The sequence below is a fragment of the Lepisma saccharinum genome, chromosome 2 (assembly GCF_977018435.1).
Source record: "Lepisma saccharinum chromosome 2, izLepSacc3.1, whole genome shotgun sequence".
Lineage (NCBI taxonomy): Eukaryota > Metazoa > Arthropoda > Insecta > Zygentoma > Lepismatidae > Lepisma > Lepisma saccharinum.
The window spans coordinates 2879616-2906817 of record NC_139230.1 but is presented as its reverse complement, the minus strand read 5'-3'; the positions used below and the strand labels follow the sequence as shown (position 1 = coordinate 2906817).

The 27202-nt window shown below is 39.5% G+C and overlaps 1 protein-coding gene across 2 annotated transcripts in view; it reads right to left on the bottom strand.

Moving 5' to 3' along the window:
• The window catches only part of LOC145983865 (uncharacterized), a 70142-nt gene extending 43149 nt beyond the window's left edge, over positions 1-26993 (bottom strand). The window contains exons 1-2 of one of the 2 annotated variants that reach the window (XM_083116926.1): positions 26916-26993; positions 967-1074 (exon numbers count right to left, since the gene is read on the bottom strand). In XM_083116926.1, the coding sequence (XP_082973052.1) occupies positions 967-1065 (99 nt within the window). In that variant the 5' untranslated portion in view covers positions 1066-1074; positions 26916-26993. Of the gene's footprint in view, positions 1-966; positions 1075-26757; positions 26876-26915 lie in introns of those variants that run through there. The other variant, XM_083116927.1, reaches the window with a different exon arrangement.
• Between the last annotated feature and the right edge of the window lie 209 nt (positions 26994-27202).

The window sequence follows — 27202 nt, the reverse complement described above, 5'->3', positions numbered from 1 at the left end:
AGGCCAGCTGCGGTTACAAAATTACTTCTTAACTTTTAGTTGTTCATTATTTCATCCCTGTTACCTCAACAGAATCAACCCGTAAGCCTCAAAGGTTCGTCCTTTTCTGATATGGGGCCATCCACACCCTCTCGTGGCATTTTGGCTAAACATTTGCCCTGTGAAACATCACCCTGGCCAGTTGTAGTCAGTGTCAGCAAGAGTCCCATGAGAAACAGGCAACCTTGAATCTTGTATTCCAATCGGTAAGGGATGAAAGAAAGTCGGGGTGCTATCGGTGAGGTCGACTGATGTCCTCAGTGTTGCGAACTGCATGATTTATTGTCCATACCAGCATTGTAGCATATCAACCAAGCAAGTTACTGTTTTTCGGGCATGTAAATTTTTTTTTTCCACACATCTCTGTCTCTCTCTCTCTTTCTCTGTGTGTGGTGAAATCTGAAGTATAAAGTGGACGTCCAACTCCAGATATTCCTGAATTGTGTCAGCAAAGAAGGCCTTCAAATGTAACCAACTTTCAAACTATGGGAAGTTTGAGTGGTTGTGTGGAAACTGAAAGCTTCAAAAATTTTAGTATTGGCACTGTTTACTATTTTCTACGGAAAGAATTACGTGGTGCCAAAGTGGATTTTGTAATATTGCAAATGTACGAAAATCGTGAAAATTGTTGCAATTATCTGTGTTCGTCTGTTGCATTAAATAAGTTTGACAACAGAGCAAATTAAATTCGAATAAATGAACAATTGTGCCAGGACATTCATCTGTAACATTAGAGACTTTAAGGAAACAGAATCAGGTAGAGTGCTCATTTTTTCAGCGTACTATGTAGAAGCAATGAATTCTTGGTTTTCTTAATTTTTCGGTATCTGCTTCCCCAATGAAAAATGTCACTGCATGTCATTGCATACTAGTATCACTGAACCATAATCACTCAAAACAACAATATTTCACAAAAACTGAGCTTACCTTAGCCTCTTCATAGTAAGGCTTTCCCAATTTCTTCACCTTTCTAGATTTTTTCTTGTCCTTCTTGTGCTTCTTTTTGTGGCCTCTAGGAGAAGACATTACAAGCACCTGAAAGACAAAGACAAACTTCAATGCTTGCTGCAGTTTATATGTTTTTTTACAATTAAGTAGACATAATAAATATGAATAAAGTAAAAACATTTTTAATAAATGAGGATGATTTAATACTTAAAACAGTCCTAACATGAACCTGAATCTCATAGATCACCACCAAATAATAATAATAATAATAATAATAAGTTGGAAGTTGAAACCAGGACAGAGGATTTTAATACCTTGTTAACCTACTCCATGAAATATTGATGCAGATTATTTTTCTTATTTCACACACACAATTTATTTGTCACAATAATTTTATATTAATCAAGGATTGATAATTATGAGTAACACTAGTACAGATCGTTACTGGAACACAATAACTTCAAGCTGAAACAGTGCTATGGGGAAAAATTGTCCCCGTCCCACACCCTGTAAAAATTCCTTGTCCCCCATCCCCAGAAAAAAATCTGTGGATGCCAATGTAATTTCAAAGATAAAGGAGCATTGATGCAAGATCATCCAGGGGTGTTCACCCCATCACCTCATATCTGGAGGAAATTTGATATGTGTTATTTTAAGACAAATTTTAAAATCTGTATTTTCCACTCCAGTTTGGAAGTTACAGCCCTTCAAACTTTCTTGCTATTTCAAGGTGGCCACTCTAGATAAAGGTAAAGTGTTCCCCTGTGCTTAGCACCACGCCATGAAGGCGTATAGGGGGCGTGGGGGTAACGCCCCACACTTTCTTGATCTGGTCGTGAGTGGGGGTGATGTGAACAGCATCACGCCCCTGACCGCCTTTACCCCCCAGGGTTTCCCCCAGGTACCCATGTTATTCGACGCTGGGAGGGCGCCGGGGCCGCTTCCAACGTTAGAAAAGTTCCCGGATTTGAACCGGCCGGGGATCGAACCCGGGACCTTTAGCATGGTAGTCAGACGCGTTACCGACTGAGCCACTGGCCACTCTAGGACCATGATAAAATTCAAGTATAATTTCCGGTTTTCAAGGTGAAATTTCCAAAAATTCAAGTGTATAAGCAGATGTGATTTCTACTTCAACTTAACGAATTACCACCTCTCACCACCCCGACACATACACACACAATATAAATTAACAATATAAAGGCCTGTGTGATGCTAATGTAATCAAAATATTTAATTGCAGATAATTAAAATATTTAATATAAATTTGCCACCTATACTCAGACTAGAAATACATCTACAAATACAAGTCACAAATGTTACAAAATATGCTATTCTGCAGCTTACTTTTCTTCCTCGATAAAAGTTAAAGATAAATCGTGAAAAAAAATACCTCTGGTCTTTTGTAAACATGTATATTAAATTGGATCCACACAGAATTCCTGGTGAGTAGCCACCCTGTATTGTTGAATTTCGTTCCAGAATGTCATACTCAAATTTATTTAAAAAATGGCAATTATTAAAAATTAAGCCAGGAACCACTGAAAAAGAGTACAAAATTTGCTACAAGAAGGTGAAATAAAGCATGTTTTTGGTGAAGGTAAGTGCTATGAGTGTTACGTAAAATTTCTTAACTACAAAGCTTAGAAACTTGTATAAGAAGAAAATGTTTTTGAAAAAAAAATAATTAAAGTTTTTATAGTATTTTTTTAAAAAAATTAATAATACTGTTAAAAATATATTATCATTTAGTTCTGTTTGAAATAAATAATAAAAATTGAGAGTGTGACATAACAGAATAAGCAAAATTCTGCTGGGTAGTGGTAATATAAGATAGGCAATCAGTTCGCCTAAACAGAAACCCTACCTGAAATTTCAAGGTCAGGGTGGGGGTAGGGAGGCAGAGAAGTTCAAACTTTGGCCATTTTGAGGAATTATTCCAGACACGGATAATTGCCTATTTTGATATATCTTGTACAGTCAAGTCTGGATTGTAACAATCCCATTGACTTTCAATAAGGTTGTTACAACCCAGAACTGTCCGTGACTGTACAATCAGCCAATAAATATACAAGACAAGCAATCGGTTGGAGCTACAATTAAGGCACCAAGGTCTCTAAAAATCGAGCTGTAAAAAATGGAGAGGCTTAGAAAATCGAAACCAGTGTGGGTCGGTAGGAGGACCTTCGCTGAACAGTACGTGGATCATGTGGTTCGGATCGACTCCGTGGTTTCAATGCAAAGTGCCCAAGAGTATTTTTTTTTTACACACGTCGAGCCATGGATGTCAGGAAGGGGGGGGGGGAACACCACCCCTGGAAAATGAATGTCCACCTAATAATTATATATTTCACTCATAATTTCATTTCAGTAACAGTAATTTATGTTAATTATTATAAGGGCATTGAAGGAACATGATAATTTCAGCCTGAAGCAGTGATTTTTGAGGAGGCATCACTATTATGGGGGAAAATATGCCACCTTTTTCCCCCTGAAAAAAAATACCTTGCTTGCCTCTTCCTGGAAAAAAAATTGCAGACGGCCATGTGTAGAGCGTTTTTAAAAATTGGTTCCTTTGGAATTCCTCCCGAGAAAGTTACGGTGCAAATCAAGAAAACATATTCGAAACAGGACGTCCCAAACTACGAGGGCCACTATTTATATTTTGAGCCTTGGCAACACTGATTGAAGTTAGGCGCGATTTGACGTTTGCACGGAATCGTCTGGCATTATTGACCATAACGTACTTCAAATGTTTTGTCAATAGCTTAATTTGTGTTGTTTATGTTGCCTTGGAGATTGCGCGACAACAATAAAATGGAATTAACTCGTGAACATTTTCGTGCGATGATTTTTTACGATTTTCGACGTGGATTATCAAGACAAGAGTGCATCGATCAACTTACTTGCACATTTGGCGATGAAGCCCCATCCTTTGCCACTGTGAAACGCTGGTAGAACGAATTTAATCGTGGCCGCCATTCGCTCACCGACGAGATTCGCGAAGGTCGTCCAAGAAAACATTGATGCTGTGCAAAACCTAATACTGCAAGATCGTCATGTGACATACTGTGAGATTGAGGCAACCATAGGCATTAGTTCCACCAGCATATATAAAATATTACATGATCATTTAGCTGTGAGAAAGGTATGTTCTCGTTGGATCCCACACAATTTGACAAAATCTCAAAAAGACGCTCGCGTCAATTGGTGCAAACAAATGCTCAATAAATACAATCGTGGTGCTTCAAAAGACGTATATAAGATTGTAACAGGTGACGAATCATGGATATATGCATATGAGCCGGAACGTAAACAGCAGTCGACTGTATGGGTGTTTCAAGATGAACCCAATGCAACAAAAGTTGTTCGCGCTCGAAGCACATCGAAACAAATGGTCGCCTGTTTTTTCGGGAAAACTGGTCATGTGGCAACTGTGCCTTTAGAGGAACGTAGAACGGTCAACTCTGAATGGTACACAACAATTTGTTTGCCAGAGGTCTTCGGTCAAATACGGAAAACAAACAAACGCCGTCGGATCATTCTTCATCAAGACAATGCCAGCTGTCACACATCTCGTCTAACAACCGACTTTATGAACAGTCAAAAAATCGAATTGATGGGTCATCCGCCGTACAGTCCTGATTTGGCACCCAATGACTTCTTCTTGTTCCCGAATGTCAAGAATAAATTGCGTGGACAACGATTTTCGTCGGCGGAAGACGCCGTTGATGCGTTCAAAAACTATATTATGGAGGTGTCTCAAGAAGATTGGAAAAACTGCTTTGACAAATGGTTCGAACGAATGCAAAAGTGTATTGACCATACAGGAGAATACTTCGAAAAACAATAAAGCAGTTTTCAATGCCAAATTCCTGTTTTTTCATTGTTAGGCTCAAAATATAAATAGTGACCCTCGTACCATGTATTCTTGCTCTATTTCCCCACGAACAACAGTAACAGTCTGAGGCTATTTTTTTAAAAATATTCGACTTTTAACTTGCTCTCACTCCGTGAACCAATTTCTCACATTTTGATCCGTCGTGGTGTGTTGCAGCTAACAGCTAGACACCGGGTTCATTATATAGTCCCTTCAGAGGAAGCCTGACATGAAAAAATTTTGAACGTAAAGAACAGCATTGGGAGATAGGCAAGGTAAGGGGGTAAATTTTAGACCGAGGAGTCAAACGAAATGCTACAGGCGACACCAGGGTTTCACACAGAAGTGACAATCGGTCAGTGATGTTTATGGCCCAAAGGGAAATGTCCCTATAATATTTAAAAAATCTCTTTTTGAACATAAATTATACAGGTGATACAAAAACATGTAAGGGATTATCACGAGATTTCCTTCTATGAGGGTTTACGAAGCTATTTTAAGGGATGTAAAGTAAATTTAGCATAAAATTAGGCGATTTGTGAATAATTTTATGGGAGAGTGTCAGAAATAATTTGATTGATATGTTATTTGGGAGTGGATAGATATTGAATTATGTACTTATTTCCTTCTCATATGACATTAAATTTACAAAAAATTGCTTTACCTCGAGTCTTCAGTTCAGATTGAAATAGGTAAGGTAAAGTTCCCTGTGCAATGAAGGCACATTTAGCGGATGTGGGGGGTAGGGCCCCACACATTCTCGATCTCGGCCATATTGGAGATGATGTGATCATCACCACGTTCCGGCCGCCTTTATACCCAAGGCTGCTCTCAGGTACCCATTTATTTGAGGTTTGGTGAACCTCAGAACAGCTTTATGCGAGGACAAGGTCGGGAAATTGGACGTTTCTACCTTTTTCTCTTTCCTGTAATTTTCAGCTCCAAAATTCCCGTTCTTGGGAAAATTTCTTGTCTACTGCGCTAACAACAGAGCGAGGCAACACGAGCGACACTACTTTGCTTATTTTAACGTTGCTTCTCTACCTCTTAGATTAATCGCGACGGTGAGCATGAATGATGAACCGATAAAATGGATGATAGGCCAAACAAATGATACATTAGTGCAAAGCCATCAAAGGTTCACGCCTCCCAAAATTTCCAAGTGTATTGAAATGTACATGTTAGCTGCCTTCTGGAACCGGAGGTCCATGTTCTGCCCCCCTCCCCCAGTAAGGCCCCAAATGACGCTGACCACTCCACCACGCAGACAGGCCGGAGTAGTGCATAGAGCCTTGATACCAGTAGTCTTATGGGGGAAGTATTTCTTTCAACGACTGTACACCCGGAGAATGTGAGCGGCATCGCTACTCTTCCCCCCTTGGCTACTCACGTTCTGATATTGTCCTAAAGGCAGGGGCGGCTCGAGATAAAATTTTCACCCGAGCTGCTCCTACTTTTCACACTCAATAAAAACCTTGACTTGTATTTACGGTTCTAAATAAGAAAATAATTGCTTTGCATTTAAATTTTTACGTATTACTGTTAAAGTGTATGCTACGCCCTCCCTTGCCCGGGAAAACAAATGCTACCACTACCTAGATAGAGGCGGCAAAATCTCCCTCGGACAAGCGAAATAGCGTTACGGTCCAGGTTAAGTTCGTGTGTAGGAACCGGTGACCAACAGTGCATAGTAATAAGCCATATCGAATAAAAACAAAGACATATGTACTTTCAAATTACTACCTCTTTACCTGTAGCCGGGAAGCGGCTAGCTGCATACCTGAAAATCACGGGTAGCGACATGCATACGAAAATGATATAGCCCAAAATTAACATGAAAATAAAAAGTATATTCTATTCATAACCAACAAAAATGGAATTATTACAGGTCCCCACACTTGCACTCTCACATTCTCTCTCAGATTCAATCCTCATGGGGTCATCGACACAAGAAATTATACATGACATGTACAGGTTTTATGACGACAAGTCCTAATTATTGCATTCTCAATTAATTTTATCTTACTTTTTGTCTAATCAGGTCATTTGTGATTTTGCTCCAGTGCTACTTAAATCCTAGCCAGCCCTTACTTAAGTTCACCTTTTGTTTTTAAAAAAGAAACTAGTCGGCGCGGTGACCATACATTACTTGACCAGTATAAACAAAGGCGTCTCAACGGCAATTACATTCACGTGGGCGGACGTTTTCCTTTTACAAGACCTCACGTGGTTCCAAACATAACAAATAACCTCCGTTGAGTGGCGCAAACATATACTCTCTAGCAGGCGGGACTTAAACACTTCGCCGCGACGAGCAATTCACATTACCAGGCAAATACTTTAACAAATAATCACATATGCGACCGGACATAGCTAGCAGCGACACAGCGCTGACACATAAAAATCAACAAACCTCAAGTAGAATATGCAATTAAGCGGGCGGCGCTTTACTCTAATAGTACGCACTTTAAACAAATACAAAGGAGCACAAACAACAATGAATTTAAGATCATAAAAAAATATCACAAGGAATACGAAAAATTGACCTGAGACGAATAGATTACAAATGACAAGCGCGACGGGAGTTTGGTATGAAGTTCGAGTTGAGTGGGCGTTTTCAAAATGTCGACGAATTTCAAGGGCGTTCTCTAAATCAATCGGGCCGTCACGTGTTAAGGTTCACACAGATGAATACTTTACCATCTCTCAGCTTCCGGGGTGCATCCTGGCGTCTTTACGGGCGATTGAAAACACATAGTATCCACGCGAAAGGTTTCCTTGGTCGTGACGATGAAGATGCAAAAAGGGTTCAAACACCTAGTTCCCCGGCTCCTCTTCCTCTCGGGATCGGTGGATCTCCGTGATATTGGGCGGTTCGGACGTCGCATCTGAGCGGGCGTCGTCGGCGTCGTCGGGGCGTCAACATCTCTCTCTACGTCTCTCTGTCGCGGTTGGTAGGCGTCGTCGGCGTCGTCGGGGCGTCAACATCTCTCTCTACGTCTCCCTGTCGCGGCTGGTAGGCGTCGTCGGGGCGTCAACGTGGCGGATGGTAGGCGTCGTCGGGGCGTCAACATCTCTCTCTACGTCTCTCTGTCGCGGCTGGTAGGCGTCGTCGGGGCGTCAACGTGGCGGATGGTAGGCATCGTCGGCGTTCGACGTTCTCTCTCTCTCCATGGCGGCGGATAGGCATCATCGGCGTAGCTTCTTCTGACATCGGGCGAATCGACGTAACGCCCCCATCTCTCTTCTTCCTCTAGCCCGCCATAGTTTCCGGTGTTCCTCGTTTCTCAAAAATTATAAATGGCGTAAGGTAATCACGGAAACACGGTTTCGCTTCAACTTCCCCCAGCGGTTGAGGTAGGCGCACTCGTGTAGACTTACTGCCTATCACACACACTGGTGTTCGCACAACACAACAAAGTCCACTGTACACGAAAGGTAGCACGAAGGTGCTCTCGTTCCAAGAATCGCGGCAAAACTGTATATGGAGAGTTAGCACGGAGCTGCTCTCACTACAAGGATCGCGGTAAGACTGTGTGTCGAAAAACCATGTCCTTCGTTTTATTTGGATTTTGAAAAACGACGCTAGGCGATCGTTGAAGCGACGCTTCCGAAGAGGTCAGTCCACTTTGCTCTATTGTCCCCAAACTAGGACGTACCGTGTCCGAAGTTGACTTGTGCGGATTAAGCTTCCGCCTGGCTGTCGCCCATAGCTCAATTGCAATCGCTGTCCACAAACTGATCAATTAGAACCGATTTGATCTGGCGTCCGTAATTGTCGCTTGATCGTGACGAAACTCCACACATCCGTCCTTGCACACATGCCGCTGCGCTGGTATAAGTTTCACATGAATCGGACCGTTGGAAACCGAGATATTTAAATGTTTGTCATTACGGTCGAATTTCCTAAGCTTTAGACGCATAGCGTGACCCTTCAGGTGCTCACCCTTAACACAAGCGAATGTCTCGTTCCTCCCGTCGGCTTGGCAAAAATCAAATATGTAATCTTACAAATTAAAACACTTAACACTTTGAATCAACACGTCTTTTTACCGCTACATACATGAATAATAATGATAATAATAATGACGGTAAATCTGACTGTCACAAAAGCATACGTTTATTGTAGGTGTGCATTTAATTCCTGCATAATATAAAAATAACAATAATTTCTTAGCTTAAATTACTGCACGACTAACAATGCACGTGTCATGTTATGCTTCTTGAGTACTTCTTCACGCCTGGCCTACCAATTGACTACAGGCTTGAATTTGTTGAATGATGAAAACCACTCCTGCCATCTACTTTTATTTTCCGAAACTCCTTTCTTTCCATCTTCCATCAGTATGAAATATCTGGTTTGTAATAACTAGTTTTAAAATAAATATCCAAGTTTGTCTAATCAAAATTAAGGATTTTAACGCCCCGCCCTTAACCCCCCCCCCTGCCTGAAGGAAGAAAAAGCTGTCACCGTGGCCTCATGAAAGTGACAAACATTACATCCTACACGATGTGATAAGAGATATGCAAATTACCAACTGCATATTGAATTGTAGGTGAAATGCTGGCGAACACCTGTTCTGTCTCAGGGTGAAGCACCTGCTATCATAACGCTATCTCCAAAGAATGTACACATAACAATAACGCGCTCGTTACCCGTTCCCGCCATAAATAACCCTTTAGCCGTTTACAAATCGTGCGACACGCCTCGCCGCAACTCCCCAGCCGAAGCAGATTAACAACGCCGAGGGGAAAATTAGATTCAATTTTTGAGCAAGGAAAGAATGAACACATGGCGGTTCTTTAAAGGTGGTCATTCCTGCGATCGGTCGTCTTTCCTCGCACAATTCCATTTTGGCTTGCTTCCTTTTCAGGTTTTTTCACGTATTTCGGATAATCATTAATAACGTTCCCGTAGCGAGCGTTTCCACATTACGGCAGCACACTTCAAGGTTTTGATGACGGTATCAAAAGTAAATATATGAACTATTTCCACTTCGGTGAATAAAGTTCCCGCTCTGCAGGCGCACAAAAGTTGGAGAAGGCCGCCCCATTCCCCTCCCGAGGGGAGCGCATGGAGGGGGGGTCGTTGGAAACTGGTGTCGTGCGGAGAGCCCCGCGGGGATTTCATTCTATAGAAACTTTGGAGCATATCTAACGCATTTACTTTCAGAACAGGAGCTTTTAAAGCAAAATCGCAATCCCGTTATTGTTAGCAACGGCATATGAACTTTTTTCTTTCTTTCCTAGCAGGGAGGGCGACGTTTGCCGTAGGGACCGAACTGCAACAAATCTTGGTGGTCTATTCCCTACGCTTTTACGGATGATTACACGGAGCACACGTAAAGAATTTGCATGTGCGTCGTAGGGCCCAGAAAACTATTATCAATCTGGAAAGAACTGCATGAATATATAACATATGCACATGTGTGTACCCATGGTCTTACACGCCATTTTTGCATTACAATGAGTTGCGTGGTTGCATTCAGTTGCTTCATGTACGCAACGTAAGGGCCGGGAAACTGCTCAGGGCGACATCGGCCGAAATTCCATTCGGCATTAATTCCTTAACCTTCGAGCTGGCGCGCCTGCTCAAAATTTACGTCAAAAGTAATTTTCTTTAATTTTCTTGTGTTTCCTTTGATTTCGTCGACCTATGCTTTTTATGTATTCCTCAAATAGGTATTTTGTGTTGCATATTAGCAGTCATTGTTACTAATCCATATGTTATACTCTGTCAATTGTTGTTTATTTCAGATCAGATCACCGTATCGTAAAGTTTGCGCTGCGCGCCTGCTCCTGTTCAGTAATTATTTCGTCCGGTCATTGTTGAAAATGAGTCGACAAAACGTAGACATTAGCGAAATTCAACGTATCCTTCAAGTTTCTGGAATAGAATAGATTGATTGATTTTGTTTTTGAGTCCGCTTTATGCACAGAAAGGCTAATCGCGACTTGACCTACTTTAGTAGCTAGCCTCGTTCCCAGGATGTTTTGAGGGGACGGACATATCCGAAAATGTGAAAGTAATTTATTATTATTTGGTTTATTTTACTTAGTTTATACGATATATATAAATATATATATATATATATATATAAAGAGAGATAGAGTGAGTGAGTGTGTGTGAGCGTGTGTGTGTGCGCGCGCGCGCGGTGAGGGAAGGGGGAAGCGGGAGTGAGTACACAGGATATTGCCATAGACTGCCCATAATTTTTCATATGACATAGAGAATTTTTACTAGACTCGATCCCTCTTGAACTTGGATTGTAAAGTGTTTGTACATAGACTTGTAACATTTAGGTTTTCAGCAGGAATATCTGTCGTAAAAAGTATGACACGCGCCTGCTGATGAAAAGCGTGGTGCGCTATAAATATGTAATAAATTACGTACTTTTTTTTTCAGCATTCTAACTTGTATTTCAATATGTTTCATTTATATTAACCTCAGATATGATATAAATAAATGTAGATCCCAAAACATTTACGTTTATATTATAAACATCCTCGCTCATAATGAATGATACTAAATGACGTAAAAAATGCGTCACGCGCCCGCTGGTGACACGATTATGAACGCGCCCGCTAGAAGGTTATAGCAAGATATGGTAAAGGACCAGGGCCGTATCACAGTTTGTAAAGGCTCCCTATTTTTTTATTACTTTTTACTAGGAGCTTTATTAGCTCAATATGTTAACCACCAATTTTCAGCAGTTGAAATGGTAGACCTGATTTTCGAATCAGTAGTCATTCAGAATCGAACATATCGCAGATAGGTTTGCAGGGAGAATAGCGCAGTAAAATAAAGTTACACGGCGAAAATTATAGCGCTATAGCAGCAGTAAAATTCTGCGTCTACATGTCTACAATATATTACGAAGAATGAACACCGTAAGTACAATATATAGTAAATACTAAGGGGGTTCAGATGGATACAGAGAACTGAGCAGTAGACTGTACTTACGTACATGATTTACTATAAATTATATTATTTACAATTAAGAGTAAATATGTTACTACATATGCACGGTCCATCTACTGGACAATTACCGACAGGTTCATTGTGGAAACTGTAGTAACTACACATTCTTCAAGAAAATTCCCAAAGGCTTAATACTTATAGTAGACACACTTTTCTTGCCTTTTTCGCCGAAAATTCATCTACTATATCATCGAAGTTAAATTCACGAAGAAGTTCATGTTCAATGCTTAATAAACAAAGATTGGATAAGCGATCCTGTCCCATGGCAGCACGAAGCCTGTTTTTCAGTAATTTCATTTCTGAGAAAGCGCTAGTATATTTTATCTCCACAAGTTTTTCTCTCTAGAAAAACTCACAGTTCTAATACGATGTTATTAACGAATGAAAGTTATGTACTTCGTAGGATTATTTATCATCTTAATCGTATCTGACAATTGATTGTTTGATTAAGTGTGCCTTATTTCCACACAATAGCCAAATCATTCCATGGTATAAAGTATACTGAGCTTCAGATATCTACAAACCATGAGCGTATATAAGCTCTTTGCTACAAACAGATCAACTGAGAGCTGTGCTACAATTGGATCCAGCATAGTGAAGACATACGACAATATTGTTTTTTTTTTAAATAAAACTTAAGTAATTTTTCACAAGAATAGCCAGTTGATTAAAATATTTTTTTGGTGGAGGCCCTTCACATCTTCCTTTTGATGCGGGCCCCGGGGCAATTGCCCCAGTTGCCCTGTAAAGGACAATGAAGAGAATCCACTTTCGGCACTATTACTACTGTCAGGGTCACTACACTCTATCCCGGGAATCTCTGGAGCAAGGGAACGAAAACAAGCGTGTGTGCAAGTAGTGATTCGAGAGGGCTCGACCAATGAACGCGTGAGAGGGGAAGCAAGTGCACGAAGAGGAAAATGCGGCTGAACCTACCAGCTGTTAGCTCCGCCCAGTCGCTTTCTCCCCTTCTCTACCGTTATGGGCGGCCTTGGTCCACAGATTCCTGGACCGAGTATAGGGTCTATCTTGCTATCCTTGGAATCCCGGCCTGGGCATGGATGTTATTTGTGAGCGTCCCTTCATCAATTTCATCACTCATTCTCATCTTTGCGATTAGCCAAAAGTGGCAGAAAAGCGAAGTAAAATAAACCAAATCAATCAATCATTGTCTACAAGGTTGAGTGAAGGGGGCGACATGTCCTTTTCCACTCCTGTATGCGACATCCCATCAGGAGCGACATTATATTCCTGCCGCTCCGAGCATGCATCCCCAACGGCGTAGTGTGTTATTGCCCTGTAATCACAGGCGGATCCGAGGTGGAGCCACACTGCACAAAAATTCGGATTCTACTTTCAACTCTAGGTTGTCCCGATTAGTCTATCTGCGCATAAAGTGAATTTAAAACAAACTGCCGCTCCGGGCCAATCACATACTACAAGCTTGAATGAAAAATACATTAAATACGTTTACAAATATTTTTTTAAAAAATAAGCATTCCACTGCATTTTAAATATTCCTACTAGCGACTAAAAAAAGCATGGAACGCGCGAAAAACGACCATTTTTCATGTAGTAGCTAATGCTTTGTTGTGTTTTCACAGAAAAGTTGGGCCGAGGGAAGGAGATTGTAATCTCATAAAATCGTCATGATAACCCCTGATGAAATGATTAATTACAAAGAACCATACTTAGTTCAGGAATTGACAAGGAAATCTGATACGTATCACCTAACCATTTTTTATGTGCGGGGCCAACGACAACTTGATTGATCGATTACGGGCAATATTATATTGTGCATGTATTAAAAGATAATGCACAAAATAAAATCAGACGTTTTATAAATACCGAGGAGGGCCGCAGTTTGGGCCAGTCATTTATCCACACACCCAAACACCCCCTATAATTTTTCACAAAGGACCAACTTATAATTTTTGCTCTAAAGTTACCCGGAAAATTATGGATAAACACCTGGCCATGATTCACACAAATGAACAAGCATATTTAACTACGGTGATCTAGTTCGAGGTGGACCTTACACTGTCCCTGTGCTTTTTCTTACAGCGGCTTAAGGATTTTAGCGGATGAATGTTCCATAGTTATCAGTTGCCATCAAAGCAGTGTAGCAGCATAAAACTTGGTTACCTATATTGTTTGTGCTAATCATTCTCTGTTTCCATGTTCCTGGATGGCATTATTTGTTACCGGAATGTAATAGCCTCGTCTTCCCTTTCATTTCCCCGCAAAACAAGCATCGGGAGAAACAATTCTAACATTGGAATGTGGCAACTTAATTGGAGAATTCAAGCATATGTTACATCGTTATCGCCAAAGGAAAATGATAAATCTGCTTAGATAAAAAAAAAGGTTCACTTGATTTGTTTCCGCACACATGTCTGGTCCAATTTATCGCTCGATAAAACAAAGGCCCGAGTTAATTTTATGGCAGCGCATGATACGTGTGAAAAATGCTCCATTTTGTCACTGTCAACGGAAGCCAGTTGTCGACCATCGTTTATGATTGGATCATTCGTATTCCAAAGAATTTCTGCGAAAAATAGGGAGTGGTGCAACGCGTAACTTGTGAAAAACAAGCTGACGGAGTGAGCGGACTTGGATGCACATCTGACGGAGAGGATGATTAATGGGAGAAAAGCAGATTTGGTGACAGAAGAGACATTGGAAACGAACAGTTTGTCATCTCTCTCTCTCTCTCTCTCTCTCTTTCGAAAATGCTACAGTTGGAAATGTGACCCTTTCCCTGAAGTATCCCATTCACCATTGATATGGAAACGCAAGTTTTGTGTAAGGGGCATTGTGTAAATCGTATCTATTGGGACGCAGGACTGTCCATCCCCACTCAGGTCAACAAAGTATTGAAAGAAAAGGGGTGATGCGGGGGTGGTCGAAAAATCAATAGATTGTTCTCGCACCCTTTCTTTCCACCCTTCTATTCATCTTCGTCAGGGAAATACGTGATCACCGAATCCTGTATTTGCGGTGAGTCAAACACGCTGCAGCATCCTTCCTTGCTTCATGATGGTTACTTTTCTTACGAGGTTTCCATAAACCTCGAGATGTCAATACGAGTAGAAGAAAATGCAAGAAGTGACAATCCAGCTAATCTGAAGGCTAAGTAAGCGTTGGCAATTAAAACTACTGCCAGTATAATCACATGTGCCACTCCCTGTAGTGTTTTATTTTATTCTACTTTGTGTAGTGTTGCCCACGAGACGAGACTTTGGTCTGTCTCGTCTCGAAAATATTAGTTTGTCTAGTATCGTCTCGTCCCGTCTCGTAAAAGTAATGCAGTATATCATGCCAACCAAGTTAAAAGTGGGAGACATCACAAAATGTTATTCCCGAGAATGGGTTAAATCTTAAAATATTTTGTTCACTGTATAGTGAGAATAAATAAGGTTCGTTAACCAGAAGGACATTTGTTGATTACCAATAGCTAAATAGAGTATAAAATCTACTTTGTTGTATATCTGGCTTCAATCAACCCTTTTATCCATCGTACACTAAGGGAGCTTTCAGACCGAAGCGACAGGCGACAAGCCGCACGAGGCAATTGCAACAAAGTTACAAGCAACACGAACTCCTTCCGTATATAGGCAAGTACTGTATTCACCGCATATGCACTACCAACTAACAGACCGAGGCTACGCCATGCACGATATTAAGTTTCAGCGACACGCAAGCGACAAGGAACACGTACACCTTGTCGTGTTACTTCGGTTCGTGAGGTCACATTTACTGAGGGTTCTTTTCCAAGCGGTTGCTTGTCGCTTCTCGCCTGTCGCTTTGGTCTGCAAGTTTCCTTGACTAAATTTTATCGACTTTGGTGCCGGCGTATTCTTCACGACCAGCAGCTTCACCCGTACTTGAGGGAGCGTTCAGAACTAAGTGACAAGCGACACGATAGTTCACACCGACAAGTGACACAGGTAACTTCAGTTTATAAGCAAGCATTCACAGTCCGAGGCAACATGACGCACGATATTTAGTAAACGGTCTAATCCGTACGACACGCAAGCGACAATCGACCCGAGCAGTTTGTTGCGTCGCTTCGGTTTCATGTATGGGACAGTTCATACCGAAGCGACACGCGATACATGTCGCTTCGGTTTTGAAGGTTATATTTATTGCTGAGGGTTCATTCCAAGCGGCAGGCGTCGCTTCTTGCCTCTTGCATGTCGCTTTTTACTCCTTTGACTTCAGGCAATATAGATACTTTACGTCAACGCAGAGTATCTACCTAGGCTATTGACTATTAATAGGCTACTGACCTATTACCAGGTTTTTGGTGAGAAATCTTTGGAGTTTGCAACGAGTACTGAGGATGAAGCTGTTGATTTTCAGAAGAGGGATCGCAATGAACGAACTGTTTGTGCTGGCGAGAGTTTTATGACGATTGTTCCCAATATGGCTGGAAGAGGACCTACAGTAAACAATGGCAGTGGCTACCTCCACATCGTCTGGCGCAAGAGGATGAATGGAAGGAAGCCCTTGGGGTAGCAGTTGTTGAGGACATTTCAGGATTTTGCAAGTAAAGATACCTGCAGGCTGCAACACGAGGCTATAGTCTGGGAAAATTCGGCGAATTAGGTTATGTGAGGGGGGAATCTTACAGAAATAACTCGAAAGAGCTTGCTAAAGAATCGAAGAAATTTTGTAACATCCAGAAATATGGAGAAATAAGAGAATGTTTAACTGATGAAAAAAATAATTAGAGAGATGTTGATATGGGCAGTGATAGAAAATACCTTTCCCCAGCGACACGTCGTGCTACTTCGGTTTGGAACGTTGTATTTATTACTTATTACTGAGGCTCGTTTCCAAGTGACATAGTTTGTTGCTTTGGTCTGGTCACTTGTTACTTCGCTCTGACCTATGCGACAAACAACACGCGAATAGCGAGAAGTGTCGCTTCCGAACGAACCAATAGTAATAAATGTAATCTTTCGAGCCGAAGCGCCGCGACAAGCAGGAGAGAATAACGATCACCCAGGGAAGTTATGCCACAAATTGATTACATCTCTCTCTCTCTCTCTCTCTCTCTAGCTTTCCCCAGAGTCGCATTATATCAGATTTCCCACAATTTTCGGCGAAAGGAGAATTCCAGTTTCGCCGAATATTTTTAAGGCAGGGAATTTTTCCTCAGCTGGAAAATTTCATGTTTAAACAAACAGAATGCTTACTAAAAAGTTATATGGTGAAACATACTTAGAGGAAAGGGTAACACGGCGAGGGTGTTGGGATGAGGAAATATTACAAATAGCAATGGAAGTTACGTCAAAAATGAGTTCTTTCCATGAGAAGACAACAACAATTTATTTTGGCTATTCCTTACATGGCACGATTTTATGTGGAATATCCCTTATGCCTTGTATGGAAATAATCGTGTTGTGACGATAAAAACTATTGTAGTCTCACGTAACTGAAGCTTGCGCGTTATAGCATTATATTTTACTTTAAAGGCGTTAAATACATGTAAGCTGTTTTAAGGATAAACAAATAATAAATTTCGTTACTATTGAAAAGCAAACAAAGCCCGCAAGTTTCTTCGTAAGGTTTACAATATTTTTCATGAATTTTCCATTCAAAGAAATTATCGAGAATAGTTCTCTCTCACAATGTTTTACACATAGATATCTGAATCGGTATTTTAGCAAAGTACTTCTATTTCGAGTACTTTTACAAGATAAACTTACTAACCTTGAATACATTGAAAAATGGAGGTAATACAGAATGCTGGATATAGGAAGGGTATAAAAACTAAATAATATAGCCCTGGTGACTGGTGAGCACATCTCACTACGACGCCAGGGGTCTGGGGTTCGAATCCCAGCCTGGGCATTGATGTTTGTGAGTGTCCATTTATCAATTTCATCATGTCATCACACATCCAAATTTGTCTTCGCAAATTACCCAAAAAGTGAAGTAAAATGAAGCAAATCAATCAATCAAACCTTTTTTCTTAATGTCATTGATGTTGATTTGGGTTTCCAAAGAAAAATTTTTATTCCGAGTAAATAAATATTCGCCACTGATGAATTATTTTGTTTGTATTTTTTTCGAGACTTTTTACGAGCCGTCTCGTCTCGAATTTTAAAAAGCCTGTCCCGTCTCGTGGGCAACACTAACTTTGTGTTCGGAGGAAGTTGAACAGTATCAGCTTTATTATAGGCAACCTTGATCCTTGGAATCGTTAATGTAAGGCGTGGTGCCCGAATATAGTATTACATTTGCTAAGAGGTTTTTCCCCGTATTGTAACTCGGGTGCGAAGAGCCTTGTGAATAACGCATCCACACAAATGTCAGCAACAGATATCTTCTGCACATACTGCAATAAGTGTTATAAACCAAGTCACATAATTCTATCTGTATTTGTTTCCGAGATATCAACAAGGCATAATATTTCGAAATCCATCAATGACGGACAACAGAACCTAACAAAATAACAGCCACATCGGATGTGGGTGAAAACGATCGTATATTGATTGATCTGGTAATACAAATCACTACTTTTTGTAAAAAAAACAAAAACGAATTAGGTTTTTGATAAATCCTGATTTGAATTACCAGATCAATGTATGGAAGTTTTCACTCACTTCACTGCCTACGTGGATAACACGGCGGTATAAAATGTGACGTAAAACTTGCAAACCTCACAGCCCGTGTGCAGCATTGCTTGTATGGTGATGTTCTGGAAAGGAAAGGTATATCGCTTTTCGTTTCTTGATATGCTCACAAGGAATATGGCGCGAAGCTAAGCTAAAACCAAGTACATTTAGTATTTTAGTTAGTTTACGTCGCATTTCTTTTTCCTTGGGTTATTCACAGAGATGTGGATGAATCATGAAAAAAGGCAAATACAATGATTGATTGAGTTGGTGTTTTAAGTCCACTTTAAGCACAGAAAGGCTAATCGGGACTGGACCTACAGTTTTAAAGTGGGATCCGAACCACTATGTGCCTCTACCGAGCAAATACAATGAGAATGGCCACGTCTAGGTGGGTTGATCAGCCTTAGCCACTTCATTTGAAGTGGCTAAACATGCAGTAAGTAATCATTATGTCAGTGAAGTATGTGTGTAAAGGCTGTGAATAAGCTTAAAATATCCTGTTAGTACATTTGGGGATTATAAGCATGAAACGGACAATCACAAGAGAATTTTAATATGTGAAGGACATAGAAATGCTTATAAAGTAAAAAAATACACACACAAATAATAAGAGTAATGTAAAATCGCCATATTGAAGAATGAAGTGGTCAGCAGTGGAAATTGTTAGGTGGAGGGATGTGAGCTTGAACCTTGGTGGATTTCTGGGGGATGCTTTGCTTAAATTCTCTTAACAAGGGGGGATGACATCCCCTCAAATTCAAGACTGGTAGGGATACACAATATCCAATGATTTAACAGGGTTCCTACACAAAATCATGCAATTTTTTCCAGGACATTTCAAGGATTTCCTACAATTACTCCATTACAAGTGTACAAAGTAATCATGGCAAAATACACATCATTACATATTTTCTTTTATTAAAAAAAAAATATTTTTTTTAATGCAGGCTCCCAACTCCCGTACACCTGCTCCTTTCCACACCTCTGAGCAATACAAAATAAAACAAAAACGTGGGGCATTATACTTCAATCACAAAAATAAAACTTAGCACAAAACTATGACTATGGTACACAGCAACGTGACATAAGTAAATAAACCACTGTCATGACACTGACCTGATTTAAATGAAAACTTATTTTAATTCATACAAATAAAACGGGGCAAAGGAATTTCCAGGTACAGCTTGGAAAAATGTGAAATTTCATAACATTTCCAGGACACGTAGGAACCCTGTTTAAGTGTATGGGGTACAGTTTCACACACATGGTGTGCATTTAATTCAATTCTGTCAAAAATGCATTCCAATATTGAACATAGCTTTCAATGTATTCCAAAGCTAAAGCCATGAAAACAGCCCCATCAAGGTCATGCCGCTCACCTACATTGTTGCCAATAAGCAACAAATTCAACCAACAAAATCAACCACATACGTACAATGCACAAAGTGTCGAATGAGCAACTTAGAAAAGGTGTGGCAACCCTGGAGGGCTAGGGGTGTGGAGGAGGCAAGGGGAAGCTCCAACCTTGACTGGATTGTTTTCGTGGAGAGCGCAATAGATTATGTATTTCTGCCCATGAGGCAGTTGCAAATGGCCGCATTATTAGGCTAAATATCTTTAAAAAATACATTTTCACTAATGAGAATACTGTTTTGGATTTTTAGTCCAGCATATTATTATTCAATATTTCTTCTTTCCATTCATGTGCTTTTTTGCAATTATGTTAAGAAACATATTCCTAAAGTCCATAACAAAAATAATACGTCCATAAGTGCCCATGAAAAATTCTAACTTCCATCTGGCACCAGGCCACGTAAATCTCTCTCTCTCCCCATCCTTTTCAGCTCTTCAAACTTTGTGAAGGAAACCGTATCCCTCATTATAAAGCAACAAATTATTCAGCATTAATTTTTATAACATCCATGGTCAGATTATGTTAAGGGGTTTGGAAATGATAACACGAAAGCATTACTATAGACAAATACAGATCATGCACAATGTTCAAGGTAATATGCATCCAATCCTCAATAGACTGTTCACCAGGGAACACAGCCTGGATCATAGGATGGAGATGATCACCCAGAATGCTGTGATATTCCTCTACTGTAACTCTCCCATTGAGGACTACATGTGTTCCAAGACCGCGCCAAGATATGGCACCCCATACCATCATCGAGCCACTTCATGCTTAACAGTAGGAGGCAGTCAACATGGAAGGTCACAGCACACATTTTCCACACACAAATATGTCTGGTGGACTGGAAAAGTGTGAATGCAGATGACCTATCCCCACTGCTGTTGTGTTGAGCCTCTGTACTCTTGAGACAATTTTAACTGCTTCACACTATTACCTGGTGTCACAAATGGGTTTGAAATAGCCACTCTGCCATGAATGTTCACAATATTTTCCTGTTAGGCAATTTTGGTTGATATGCAAGTAATATGCCCTGGAGATGGGACTTCATCATAGAGGTTATCTGGGTCAACTTTTTGTGCTCTTGGATTTCAACACCCATCTATTCCTGACAGCGAGCTTCGACTTTTGCCAAATGTTCTGTTTGATAGCCTTTCGTGTAGGCTGTCATTACAGTTGACGCTATACTCCTTGCAACAGGTTGGCAGTTTTCATCACTGAGGTTCCAGCTAAGTGCACTCAATCATCACGTCTCATTGAAAGTTTGAGATGTCAGGGTATATTAATATTGTTTTGTTATTTGAAACAAGTTAAATTGTATTATTGTTCAACCAGATAAAAATATACAATTCCTGAGTATAACTAATGCATATGAATAAATTCTTCAACTTAGATACAATTTCTTGTTGCATGAAATTTCTCTGATGTGTTATTCTACAAACATTAATTCAACCATATAAATATATTCAATAAAGATCGAATGAGGATTGAATTATTACTTCACATTATTGATGGGAACATAATATGTAGTATATCATTTCTATTTGTATTGTGGAGATGGTGGGACGAAGGGCGAATTCTAGTACAGCATTACAGGTTTGAAACATTGTTGTAAGTCCACTTTATGCTCAGATAGGCTAATCGAGACTGGATCTACAGTTTAAAGTAGGATCGGAACCCCTGTGGTATGTGCTTCAATGGAGGACCAACCCTAGAGACCTTAATTACAAAGCATATATAGATTTGAATGACTGAAGGTACATACTTGCAGTATATATATATATATATATATATATATATATATATATATATATGCACACACCATATCATCCCAACTCTGTACTTTGTACTGTAGAAAATGAACTGAATCCTAATAATGTTGTTAACCTTGTTGAAATCAAACAGGATTACAAGGTTGTAGAAATGTAACCCCTCCCCCTCTAATCATGATGTCCATCAAACCTTTAACAAAGAAAATATACAGAAAACTATATTTATGTTATGAATGCCTCAGACTTGGGTCACTATGCGAGAGTCCAAGAGGGGTTTTCATATTTGACACCAGATATTATGTGATCAGCCATTGGAAGCATTTAATGCTAAGAACTATAAACTGGATGAAAACCTCTTCACTTCTCATGTCATGTGACAGTATCAGTAGCAGTTCATATCCAAAGCAACAGTAAATGGATGGCTGCTCGCAAAGATCTACACATATTTGAGTATATGGAGGGGAAAAATGCTTCTCTACTAAACATGCAGTAAGTAATCATCATGCCAGTGAAGTATGTGTGTAAAGACATGAACAAAAATTGAACCATTTTGAAAGTGGATGTGTACAATGATTAGTTCAGAATTAAACAATCGGAGCTTGGACCACTTACTAGTATACATGAAGTACAGTGGAATGCACAAGAATGGTTCAGCAAGCTGTTTACGCCTATTATCATTAATTTCTATCCTGCATGCTATGTATTCTTAAGGAATTGATTTTTACACATGCTGGTGCAGAGGTTGTCAGCAGCTTGTTTAATTCTTGAAGCTCTTGTTGGGTAAAACAATAATAATAGATATTGTTGACAACTTACTTGGTAATATTTATGCATGCCATGATCCCACTCTACAACAGGTGCATGTATGATGAAGAGAATACATCCAGTGATCAGACATGGGACCTATCTAAATGTATTATACTAATACATGCATCTGTCACTAAAATAAAAGGCACAAGTTCCCTTTGTTTACTTCAGATTTCATCATGTTATGCATGCATTTTTTACATGGTTCAATTACTGTTTATGTTTGTTAACACATACTTTGGAGTTTTAGTGATTACTTACTGCATGTTTGCTTCAGATAAGTTTTTCACTTCCTTACACTCGTATATAGTTCATTTCTTGCCACCAGCCATTTGTGTACTGTCACCTTGGTTACGGACTGCTACTGCCATCTGGATCACATTTGTGAAGTGCGAAGGGGTTTCCTGAATCAGTCAGAGCACGGTGTGGTAAACTATTTTGTAGTTTCCAATGGATGATATTCAGCAAACAACTTCCCCCACAATTCATTGCGCGAAAGCACGCCTGCAGCCATGATTTCGGAGTGTGTTGGAAACCCGTTTGACAAGTATTGGGACCACAATTTTTATGGCAGTGATTCAAGGAACAAATATGAGGATTATATGCCAAATGTAGTAGCTATTTCACATTTTGCTAAGACTCTTGACAATGACCAGAGTATCTAAAAAGATGCTATTTGCCACAAAACAACGTAACATACAAAAAAGTACAGGACATTGGAGCATGTTGCTCATGGAATCAATCGGGCCTATCCGATAGTGCAGTGACTAATGCTATCCTATCCCCAAAATTCGATCCCCGGTGGAGGGGAATTAAAAACAAATTTAAAATAATATTCTTAAAAAAAGCTTTGTCTCGTGAAAATGATAATTTATAGAAATGTTCCGAAGTACAAAATTGTGTACTATATTTTTTAAGGCCATAACATATCATTGTCACTTTTCGTATGTGTATTGAGACAGCCATAGAAGATATGCTGAAAAGTATATACAAATATACGCATACTGTGAATACATCCACTGATTGATAAGCAGCATTTAATTTTCTTTTCTTTTCTTTGTGAATGTTATTTGAGATTGAGGAGCAACCACACACATTGCAAAGCATGCGGATGTAAAGAGTAGCATAAAAGTCATATAATGATAGCCATAAACACAGTACTTGCCTTTAAAATAAGACCCATATTTCACCCTGGATTGGAAAAATCACGCCCCATCTTAACCACTGAAGAAACTGTATGAAGGTTCTCTCACAATTAATACATAAACACAAAACACATGGTATGCACACAACACAAAACTCATTATTTCACTAAAGGAAACTCCATTTGAAAATCCACAAAAATACAATTAAAAATGTTAAACAACAGGCATGCACGCAGCATATGCTTCGCTTTACACTTGCTCTGGTTTGCCAGACTGATGCCGGATCACATGCGGATTTGGCCAGATTTCTCATCATGCTCTGCATCACTGACATCACATTGCCAAAAAGTCCCTAAATGCTCATATAGTTAGGTTAGCAGGTCAGGTTAAGGGATCTCAGCATTAAAATAACATCCATAAACAATTTCTTAGTTAGGTTTAAAAGGGTCTCAAGCATGACACTCCTTTGAGCCTCATGTGGTGAGCCAGCAGCAAGTAAACACGGCAGTAGTCTGTGGAATGCCTTGTGTATGGGAAACTGGTATGTTTGCAAATGGTACATTTCACAACTCCTTTTGCTGAAAAATAGGACTTTTTGGAAGTACAAATAGTGTTAATTACTTTCAGGAAGCTTCAAACTTACTTTCACAGTCATTATCACTATTCTGTGATATTTTCTCTTTCTTCTATGAATGAAAAATGCCTTGTTGATGGCAAGCACGGATGCTTGCATAAAGTAGTTTTTATGTCTTTCTTTTATTGCTGATAAATTGCACTTTTCGAACTCCAAGTAGTGGTAATTATTTTCACCAAGGTTGAAGTTTACTGTAACAATCATTTCCACAATTCTGCGATACTTCATCTTTCTCCTATGGAACTTTGAAAAAATTATTAAACATTCGGAACCGTTACCAAAAAAGAAGTCCTACATTTTTTTGTGTAAATCAATGGTGGATGGATGTATTAAGCTACGCCATTTATAAACTCAGATAATTTAATCAAACCAAAAACCACACCATGATTCAAAGTAATACAAATCAAAATTTCCACTTACACTCACAACATTAGGATGTGAAAATCACCAGATACAACATCACATCAGTGGATGTTAATCTCCTCATTATACTTGTGCCTGTTCCACATCAAATGAATTGACTCCATGACTGAATGTACATGCTAAAGATGTACATGTACATAGATCCTCCTCATCTAGTACTTCTAAAACATTTTTTTTCCTTGTAAGTGATTGATTGTTTATTGAATGTGGCTAAGGATACAAAAAGTGCTTCCATCCTCACTTGCATTTTACAGAATTACATTCAGTTTACATATCCTGGAGATTTGTGTTCTTTGTGCGGAAAATTGATTGATTGATTGAGTTGAGTGTTTTAAGTCCACTTTATGCACAGAAAGCTAATCGGGATTGGACCTACAGTTTAAAGTGGGATCAAAACCACTAAGTGCCTCCATCGGGACCCCTTGATTACAAGGCGACAACGCAACCACTGCGCCATCGGGGAGGCACCTTGTGCAGAAAATACCATCCCCCTACCAAAATAGTAATGCAATTAGAATACTAGGAAGGCTCAGTTAAGTTACCTGCTAGTCCTCCTTTACGTGTATACATTTTTTAAGCATAAGATACACAATTATCTTCAAAAATATTTAGGTGAGTAGGTTAGGTTAGAGTGCTTTAAAATTTCTACATGACAGTCGTTTTAGTAAAGGTTCCAAATGATTTTTGCAAGTATTATAGGAGTATTTGGAAGCATTTTAGAATACTGGAAATGATTGTGGAAATAAATCCGAGGGTTCATTTTGAAATGTCGCTCATATGAGCATCCATGCTCCCCAGCAAGCAGCCATTCTTAGTTTACTGTTGTCTCAAACCAACACTACTACACGAGACTCAAAGGAGGGAGTTTCATGCTTGAGACCAAATATTATGCAATCAGCTGTTCGAAGCATCTAGAGATGTAATTTTAATGTTAAGAGCCCTAAACCCAACTGCCTAACCTAACAATGAAAGCAAGCCACTTTGCACCTCATATCATGTGGCATAGAACAGCAACAGTCTGTATTCACGAATGGTAGCTAACATACAAATAGCTACGCACTTCGGAGTACAAAGAAAGGAAAAATCATTCTCCAGAAAACACATAGTAAGTAATCACGAAGTCAGTGAAGTACATGTTAATGGGCATAAACAGGAATCAAACAATGTAAAAAAAGTGTGTGTACCATTGTTAGTTCGGAATTAAACAATCAGAACTTGGGCTCTCTCTTTCTTTTTGCCATATCTTACAAAACATGTAATGTGTTTTATATGTAAAAAATGTAATTTTACATATAGGCCTACATGTTCTGAATATATTTGATTTTGAATAACAGTAGTTTGTTACAAGCATACATTGTATACTTCAAAGGGCCTTGAATATATAACTGTTAATATAATAAATAATGCATTGTTAGTTTCTGAAGCAAATAAAACTGGTTAACTTTTTAATAGAAATAAGATACATTTCTTCATGCGAGCATGAATTTCATTGTGTAATGAGAGTGGGGGAAGAAAGCGTCTATAAAGTGAACAAAACTACCGTGTAAAAAGCTATGGTTTTCATTTCCAAAAATTTGGTCTTGAACCAATTCTGAACACAATTTCTGCATCCTACGTTACGACATTACACGTTGTACAAACTTTATTGTAATTTGCATATTTTCGTTTCAAATGTTCTCCTTATGTAACTGGAGAATCATTGTGCACACGGAAGTCATCGTAATGTGTGCAAAACAGGCCTTGCACTTTTTACATCAATCTGAGAACTTTTACGTAAGGGAACACTATGGTGCTTAAGCCTCCAAGATGGCGCAGTGGTAGCGTCGCTGCCTTGTAATCAAGGGGTCCCGGGTTCGATACCCGGTGGAGGCACAAGTGGTTCGGATCCCACTTTAAACTGTAGGTCCAATCCCGATTAGCCTTACTGTGCATAAAGTGGACTTAAAACACCAACTATGGTGCTTACAACATTTGTACGTCCAGTTTTTGTACAACCAAATATTAGTATTTAAATGAAAATGTTTCAGTCTTACGGTAAAATCCAGTAACTCAAATCCAACCCAAAACAATCTTGTACTTACCGGAATCTACGGTGAATTTGTTCTCGCTATTTACTTTCAATATACAAGTATTGCATTGAAAAATAATTTTAGTATTTACTTATAGAACATGGTACCAAAAAATATACAATCCCTGACAGACCACAATGTTCAACAAGTCATCGAAAACTAACAAATACCTCATAAACTTGATGTCAAGCCAACTCCAGTAATCAAAATTCACAGCACAGCGCCATCTTAACATGCTGAATTCTGGGTAGGAGGGGAGAGAGGGGGGATAGTCCGTAATAATGGCCTAGCTGCAAGGATGACGGCCGGCGGTTCTGTAAGTAATATTTTTTTTTCTAACATAAACATTGCAATTTAAGAAAAGAAAACTACAAGAAACTACGAAAAATCCATGCCTAAGATATTATTTATCTAATGAACAAAGCAATAAATTAATTTTCATTGAAAACTCACTTTA